The following is a 9,106-nucleotide window of genomic DNA, read 5'->3' on the forward strand; positions in this document are numbered from 1 at the left end:
CTATTATTTAATCATTTAAAAATTTGAAGGAAGACCACTGATTACATTGAAAACCAACTGGTTAGGGCCCACTGACTCAGCAGGTGCTGAATTTAGTAATCCATAATTCAGCAGAATAAGTGGTGACAACACTGACAAAAGGATGGGACAAACTGGAAGATGTGGAATGTAGAGAATCAGCATGACCACAAAGCTTTTGCATTCTAATTTAGGAGATACAAAGGCCTGGTTAAAACACAGCAGGAAATTATAGTTTCCATTAAGTGAACAACTCGGTCCTGATTGTTTCACAATTTTGCAATTGTATATGAATGAATAAGTTTGAACTTTGGGAACCCGTTCCTTTTTCTTCTTGTTTGTGTTTAGGAGAGTTGATCATAAATGTTCACTACTAGTTTATTATTATTATCATTATGCTTAAAATAAGGGCAGAACAGAAATACTGTACATAATACTGTACAAACACAGGCAAATCTAAAAAAAAATAGTAGAATGCTAAACAGTTATTTCCAATACGAAGAATAGGTAAGCTAGACCATATAAAACCTGCTAACAATATATAAATAATTAAATCAAATATAATTAAGCAATATACAATATACAAGCCAGGGAAGCATGATACCATGATCAGCCCAAAAGCCACAACTCCACAGTCAGAGGAACATCCCCATTCCTACCGATTAAACAAAACTCATGCTGGTCTATGACCAAAATAAAGCTTAGTTGTTGTTGCCAATTCCGAAGCTGTGGGACCAGGTCCTGGAAGGCCTCAACCTTGAATTTGCTGCCAGAGGACCCGGAAAAGCCAAACGTGCCAAGGAGGCTGAGCAAACAGATGTTGTGGGGATGTACCTGCTCAACCACACTGCAGGGTCCAAAAGGCCAAAATTAAGATCATTATGGTGGCACTTGGTCCTAATGGGGAGCCCATGCAGGGCTCTGCAGTCTATAGACACACGAGAGAAAAAGATTCAAAACCACCCCGATGGCAATAAGACAGTTTCCCATAATTTCTGAAATCAGGGAATTTTGGTTTCTTCAGACTATGATTCAGAACCAGCCAAAATCACAAACTGGACCTCCTTGTGTTGCTTGTCTGTCTGCATCATTTCCCAACATTTTACTTCTTATTTTTTCATGCGAGTCTTACCTTGTGTAAGACCAGTCAGGATAGCTGCTTTTGTAATACTCTGCCCTGGAGTTTGGTCTCACAGAGTTCTGGAACCTTGAATGATGGATGGGATGGTGATGTTCTGTCTGAATATCTAGCCAAGGCTGAGGTCCTACTTGGAATTCAGGATGGTAGTCAGTGTGCCTAAAATGGGGAGGTGGAGGGCCATGGTAAACTTCCCTCCATGGGCCCCTTCTATATCCTTCAAACCAGGCCGCATGCTTCCCTTGCCCCTGGGCCTGTCGTGGTGGCATCCATGAGTCCATTTGGGGTTCTTTGTCAGAACTGTTTCTATTTAGATTTTTTTCAGTAACTAAATTTCTTCAGTTTCCTAAAAACATAAAAATAATCAAAGGACAGTAGGTTCAATGAAAAAGAGCATTCTTCCAAACAAGATAGCCAAACTCTCAGGGTTTCTAGCCCTCATGGTTATAGGTCTACAGAAGACTACATGGAAGAATATTCTTGCTATGTCCCACAGTTATCTATAACTTCTTTATAAATTAAGGGGTTTCTTTAAAAAAATATTTTCTTTTTCCTTTGGAAAAGATATGAGATTGTTAGTATTTATTCACCTCTGTGTAGTATATGAAGCTACTGTTAAGAAACAAGTTTATGCCTTAGGCACAGAATTCTTACAAGTTTTTAATACTGCAGTTAGTTTTCACACTAACATTGGTAACTTTTAATGACAAATGACAATGAAGATTTATAATCATAATACTCCACATAATCTAAAATTTATAATCATAACACTCCACATACATTATTTCAAAATTGTACAACATATCCTGCTTGGTTTACCAGAAAACAGTAGCTTAATAAATACATTCATTATTGAGTAATATATTCATGATGACATGAGATATCACTGATTATTTCCTGACTCACTATTTAATCTCTTTTCTGTTATATCACCATATTGAAAAGATGTCTGTAACAATTCCCTAAAGGATGGATGAACCTGAGATCTTTCTGGCCTCTTAGTCCATTTTTTAAAAGGCTCATACAGATATACAGCCCAAGCTCTATCTATACATCAGTCATTACAAGTCATACATTTTGCCAATCCAGCAGGGAGTGATACAAACATCTGACAGTAACACATTTTATTGATTGCATCCATCTCTATCAAACCCGTCTACTGTGCAACTTTAACATTTGTAAAGTAACCTATTTCATTCACACACCAGAAGAGCAGAAAAAAGAGTTTTCAGTCTTAAAATGTAAGATGCTACAGGATAACTCCAGGACAACGTGAGTGAGCAATGCTACCTCCTGTGCATGCACCCGCAACCACTCCTACATACAAACACACACACCTTTGTTAGAAATGAGACCACCAGCTCCAGCTCTCTCAGCTTGGCCTCAGCGGTACTGGTCTGTCTCCAAGACAGCTGTCAAAGTCCATTTGCCACGTGAGTGGATACCTGACCAAGTTTCTACCCACTCTAGATGAGTACTCTCTGTTTTTTCCTGGTGTCAAAGTCCTGGACAATGCAATAACCCTGACTGAGCAGAGCAAAGTCTTTGTAAACAGTATATTGGATCCTTCCAAACAAACAAAGTATTTAGTGCATTTTGCATCACTTAAAATAGAGGCAAAAATTCATTTAAAATACAGTACATGGAAAGCTGTTCAGCCAAGGCCGTTGCATCACAGTTTCCCCCCCCCTCCCCTCCCCAACACATCTTCCAGTAACCCTTTCTACATGAGAGCCAAATATTCTTAGGGTTTTATAATGAAAAATGAGTGGCTTGGAGCAAGTTGCTTCAAGAGCCATAACGTGCCCATGTTCCAAAAGCTATCCTAAATTTAAAACCAAGTGAGTGCTGGCCAGGTGAAATCCTTGCCTGGGAAAGTTGTCCTCAAGCGGCAGGTTAAGCAGAAGAGGATAGGAAGGACAAGGACTGGCTGGAGAAGACAGCAACTTGCCTGCATGGAGTCAATGGGGGAAGAGAGATGGAATCCAGGAGGTCCTTGGCTCACTCTCTCAGCCCCAGCTGATTACATCAGAGACAGAGGACACACTATGGGGCGCTGAGAACAAATCCTTTGTTTCCAAGCCAAAATGCTTGATGATTTCACATGGCACTGACTCTGAAATACACGGTTACTAGATTATGCAGGTGTAGAAAAAAGAAATTCTAATTCACATTTTCATGCCTTGGGTAATACTGGAAATTCTTCTATCACATAGTGTAGCCACTGGAACAAGTATTTCAAACCTGGACACACCTCAGAATTGAATGTGCCATCTTGCTTAAGTTCACATTATCTTTAGCTGCATTTTTGATCACAGCAACATCTAACGGGAGGCAGGTCATCATGCAGTTTAATTCAAGATAAATTGAACATAAACTCACCCAGGGCTAATTCCTAGCTGGAATAAAACTTTCTCCACACATGATTGTAAACAAACATTAGAAGAAAGAAATAATTATTTTCCTTCGTCTCCCCTCCCCCCCAAAGAAATTATGAAGTTTTCTTAGAGACAAAGTTCATTCTATACACGTTTCTCTTTCCTCACTTGGAAACTACTCCTTCCCCTTGCTCTACCTTCTAAATCTACCCAATTTTTCTCAACTGATACTTTTACAGAGATTACTTACAAGGCCTACCACTAAACCAAAACGCTTGCAGATGCTTCTGCATCCCATATTAGCAGCAAGCTCGGCTGCTGTATTGACTCGTTAGCACAGTCGCTATCACAGGCTTCCTTTGCCACGTCAGCTAAGCGGAACCTTCGAGCTGGGATTCTTCCTCCTCGCCGGAGCTAATTCATTAACGCTCTGAGAGTGAGGGAAACGTTAGGTAGTTAAATATACGTCGCCATGCAAAGAAGGTCACTCCAGTGTTCGAGGACTTTGACGGCAATTTATAGTTATGTTTGCCATGCGCTGGCAGAGGCAGAGTTGCAATCAACGTTGCAAAGTGTGTTTTGAGACAACCAATTACATGTTTGAAGAAAAATATTCAAGGGCTGCTTTTTGAGAAAAAAAAAAAGTTTTCCTACCTGCGCACGAATTCAGTGTGTGTGTAAAAGCCAGGAATGATTAAACCCAAAAGGGAGAATTAGCGCTGCAGATCTCCTACAAGATGCGGGGGAGTGCTCGGTTCAGCATATTTTTCTCTCATTTCGGAACCATGCTGTTCAGTCTGATTAGTCATATGCTTATTTGAGCCTCTTTTCCTCCCGCTGCGACGGATTCCAGCGTATTTTTGTCCCTCTCCTGGGTTTGGGGGGCATTCACGTCAGTGAGCCTCTGATCGAGGGTTTGTCGAGAAAGTCAAAGGACTGAAATAGTTCTTGGGCTTATCTACTGTCTTGAATTACAAGTATTGATTCCCCTGATCGTTTCAAAAGACCTACCCTATTCTATAGGGGCGCCGATCCAAGCTAGGCACCCACTTACAGTTTATATTAAGCAGAGTGGACGATCAGCCTGAATTGGGAGGTGAAGGATCATTTGCTGCTTGGACTTCCAACAGCCACTGTTCTGCATTGTTCATCTTTTCACTTATAAGGTTGCTATCAATACTGGACTACATTCTTGGATGGTGGTAAGAATTGCTGAGGTAGTTAGTCGTCAGTTCTAATTGCAGAAGGAAGAATAGCGTGGAGTCCATCTGGTTTAATTTGGAGCCTGTCTGCTTCCTTGCATTTCCTAGATACAATACAGTGTAAAAATCAGTCATACATGAAAACAAATCAGTGGGATAGTAATACCCCAAGTGTTTTGTTTTCTTTGATTCTATTCTATTCTACTCTATACTATTTTATTCTATTTACCATATGTAATGAATTATGCTGGATGTGATTTCTGAAAATATCTGTCCTCAGAGCCCTGGAAACTGAGGTACAGGTAGTACAGTTATTACGTACATGTAATTGGGCAAGGAACTAAGTTTACAATAGACAAGCATGTAGGACACAGGGGATTTTAAATTGGCACATTCTAATTGAAGGACTCTGAAAAAGTTACACAGATGAAACAGCTGAGTTCATATGTTATGTAAGTGAAAATGGGTTCTGTTTATTTATTTTCTTGGTATGTTGGGTGAACCAGCCATTAAGTCATAAAACTGTTTATTTGACATTGGATATTATGTGAATGCACAAATTGTGTTCTGTTAATCTCAATTTGGAGTTTAGCATTTCTGACTAAGCATAAGAAGACCCCTTTTTTTCCTCTAATTTCTCTTGTTTGCCTGACCTCTCCAGTCCAAGTGTTGAAATGACAAATTTGCTATCTCTACTTTATTCTTTTTGTGGTATGGAATACATTAGGATGGATTACAGTCAGCCACTGACATTGTAGTCTTTGCATTAAAAAGGGCAAGCTTGTTCTACTGCATAGGTGCATCTATTTTCTCTTGTTTGTATGGTTACATTTTAAAATATATTTTACTATACAATTCATATCGTTTTGTTGCCATTTGTGATGTATATTTTGTGAAACTTCAACCTAACACTCTTCTGGTGAATTAGCAATATCAGTTCTTATTATGAGCAGGCTTCAAAATATCATGCTGTAGGACTCTAAACACCCAGACCTCTGTACACTCATAAGGAAAACACACATCATTCTGGCTCCTTTGTTCCAGTTGTCCAGCATGAACTTTTATATCTCATCCTCTAGAACCGCAAAGAGGAATATGTTAGACCTCAACTCTCATAATTTTCCAAACATATTAGATATCAGCTCCCATAAACCCCGGCAGCATGAGCCATGCTTGATGGGAATTATGGGACTTGAGACCCTAAATAAGCTCCAGGTTGGTGAAGGCTTCTCTAGCATAATTATTTTTATAAAGAACATCAAACAAGGAAAGAAAACATGCAGACACACTAGCTTGATCCAAAGTTCTTTAGATGGAACTATGCTGATAGGTTATGTCTCCTGACCGTTAGTCCTCCCTCAGTGCTGGAACAGCCTTCAGAACAGAGCCAGGGCTGTTGAGCTGGTTATCTGGGGGAGGAACCAATGAACACTGTCTCTTCTTTTCATCCAGCAGGGGCCTCTTTTGTGAATGGTTCCTCCTGGATTTGGGAAGGAGCTCTTGAACTAATGCAATCTGATAAGGAAAGCTAAAGTGTGGTTAGTTGGTTCTTACTTTCTTATTCAACCATTAGCTGATTTTTGGCAACCAGAAGAGTTTTATTTTTTAGGGAAAAAAGTACAGATTTTTTCGGGATTCTTATCTGATTACGAACATTGTCTGTAGGTCACTCCTAACTGATACCTGTGGGAGAGGGCATACCTTGGTCTTAAAAAAGCAACATGCCATGTGGCACCAGCAGCAAGTCTTCCCGCAGTTAACAGAAGTGAAGTTTGAGACTGGAAAAACTTATATGGACCTTCTAAATACTGGTGGTGTAAAATCTTAACAGTGTTTCTGGCATGTCCCCATTCCCAAGTATTAGTGTGGCTTGCTTCATTTAAAGGTCCACCTACAGTTACGTTCAGATGAGAAGAAGTCACATTGAACCAAATTGTGAGAAGGCTGAGACTCCTTATAGGCTTCATTCAAAAGGCAATGGAAACTGGAAGGGATGGGAGACATGTTGTTTTATCAATCTGTTGCTTTGCTGCTATTCTCTTTCCATTCCCTTCACCTCTTCTCATTCCACCTAATACAAATAATTAGTTTCTAAGAAGCAACAAGAGCCAGTCTGGTGTAGTGGTTAAGGCATCAGGCTAGAAACTGATAAACCATGAGTTCTAGTCCCACCTTAGGCATGAAGCCAGCTGGGTGACCTTGGGCCAGTCACTCTCTCAGTTGCTAGGAGCCAACACTGATTCAAAGGCAGGAGGAGGAGGAGGACCAACTAAGCAGAGATAAATCTAGCATGCCTTTAGCATGCCTGCCATTCTTCTCTGGTGTCAAAAATGGCTGCCACACAATTAATTCAAAATCAATATTTAGCACAGCTTTTGTAACATGGTACTACCAGAGTGTTGAATTTCATCTCCCATCATCTTTGGCTATACAACCATTAGTCATCCTGCATTGGAATAATGGGTGTTGAAGTTCATAATCTGGAGGGCTTCAAATTGGGGAACAGTCACCTAGTGACTGACTGCCTGTATTGCCTTCTTTCCAAGGCCAAATTTCTGGCTGAAGGGACAGCCAGTTTCAGAACGTAGGGTCATTATGTAAGTAAGGACGTGCTTCTAGTTGCTTAAGTCAGAGGTGATATAACTTGAAAAGCAACCACTACTGGTTCTTCTTTCATTTTAGTGTTACCGTCTTACTGCTGAGCAACACCCACAACCACCTGGAAAGGAAGTATCAGATGATACACAGTAAGTATTAAGAAGCAGTTGAGCTCTACTGTAGCTTGTTCTGTAGTCCCTTTAACAACATAAGGTGGATCCCTTCAGGCTAGGAATTATCTTGTATATTCTATTTTGGAAAACTGAATTTTTTATTAGATGTTCATATTCTTTTCAACTACTTAACAGTGGTGTAGAAACCACTAAGGCAAGAAAAGAAACAAACATTTTCTGCTCTTATGGTTGCAAAAGGTTTTATGTTAAAAGCAGGAAGGATATTCATTCTTTGCCAGTGATATCATGGTCTGAAACACTTACCTCTCTTTCCCATTTCAATGTATTCTACCTCCTGCATTCCCAACCAGAGGGCTATTTAGAATTTTGTTCTATTTATACAAGCACACAAAACTTTATTGCAGTCAATGAGCAGAATTCTACAAATAGACAATAAAAGGAAGACTAAATGCAAAAATAAAAGCAGGTATAGCTATATACTCTCCAAGCAATCAAATTACCGCAAATTCTACAAACAATAAAGAATGTTACCACCTTCAAAGAAACAGAATTATATAACAGCTATGCATACAAAAGACCTTAATGCCCTGGAAAGAAGCAGGACAATACAACATGCCATTGTTTGCCATTGATTATTGTCTATTTTTCCTGAGGAATATAAATTGTTGCAATATAAAAAAAAATAATGCAATTCCTTTATTAAACACTGGAAAAGTAAATTACAAAGCAAAATACCGGAAAAATAAATCACATTTTTCTTTAAATTGGTGACATTTAAATATTGGGGAACTTCTTTGGCTGAAAAATTAACACAATTCATAATGCAATCATTACTATTAAGGATAAGCTTATTCATTTCTAGTCACCATTTCTTACCTGTATTAAAAGTGTTTTTCCTAATAGACTACCGTGATCTGAACAACTAACATTCTGTAGAAATATTAAATATTATTTTATTTTTTTCTAAATAAGACCACATATGCATTTATTTATATATATATATATATATATATATATATATATATATATTCTATCATGAGAATCCTATCTCAATTTATAGAAACTGTCAGACTAGTGAACTACTTAAAAAGGACCCACTTTCCTCAAGTCAGTAATTTATCAGGTAACCTTCACTTTTCAACACAGAAGTGCTTTGTCCTTGCTTTCTTCTGGGGTGCCCTTTTGACCTTCTAGTCTAGCTTTTAGCTCTGAGAGTCCTTAGAGGTTTCATTAACCAGGTCTGACCCTGCTTAGCCTCTGAGCCCAGAATAGTCAGCCAGATGTTGCCACCTGCTGAGACTACTGGTGATCAATTCATACTGTTGTCAAGCTTCACCTTGAAGCCGTATCAATACTGTCCACAGGGTACAGTCAAAAAAGTCAGGATGGTGATCACAATGGTGTGATTGTCATGATGCACATAAAAAAAAAAAACAGGTAGAGCTTTGAGCACACCATCCTGGCCAACATCTTGACTTTTTCTGATCATAACCTGCTGACACACCTGGACTATCTTCTTTCTTTTCTGTACTTTTTGATTTGTATTTTAACTGTACTTTTTATATATCTTAATAAAAGTTTTAATTTTAAAAAAAGACTGAATCTAAACTATAAGCCCCACAGCATCTAGCTTAAATT

General features: G+C 38.9%; 1 protein-coding gene across 5 annotated transcripts in view; it reads right to left on the reverse strand.

Annotated features, from left to right (window-relative positions):
* The window catches only part of SEC16B (SEC16 homolog B, endoplasmic reticulum export factor), a 58,108-nt gene extending 54,199 nt beyond the window's left edge, over positions 1-3,909 (reverse strand). For 2 of the 5 annotated variants that reach the window (XM_025168462.2, XM_015888585.3), the window contains exons 1-2: positions 2,494-2,625; positions 1,151-1,502 (exon numbers count right to left, since the gene is read on the reverse strand). In XM_025168462.2, the coding sequence (XP_025024230.1) occupies positions 1,151-1,437 (287 nt within the window). In that variant the 5' untranslated portion in view covers positions 1,438-1,502; positions 2,494-2,625. Of the gene's footprint in view, positions 1-1,150; positions 1,503-2,493; positions 2,636-3,107; positions 3,273-3,784 lie in introns of those variants that run through there. The other 3 variants (XM_025168460.2, XR_015793462.1, XM_088128450.1) reach the window with 3 other exon arrangements.
* Positions 3,910-9,106: the final 5,197 nt, after the last annotated feature.

Source organism: Python bivittatus, unplaced genomic scaffold (genome assembly GCF_059951505.1).
Source record: "Python bivittatus isolate LINGU-HERP-01145 unplaced genomic scaffold, Pbiv_v1 ctg000700_np1212, whole genome shotgun sequence".
Classification (NCBI taxonomy): domain Eukaryota; kingdom Metazoa; phylum Chordata; class Lepidosauria; order Squamata; family Pythonidae; genus Python; species Python bivittatus.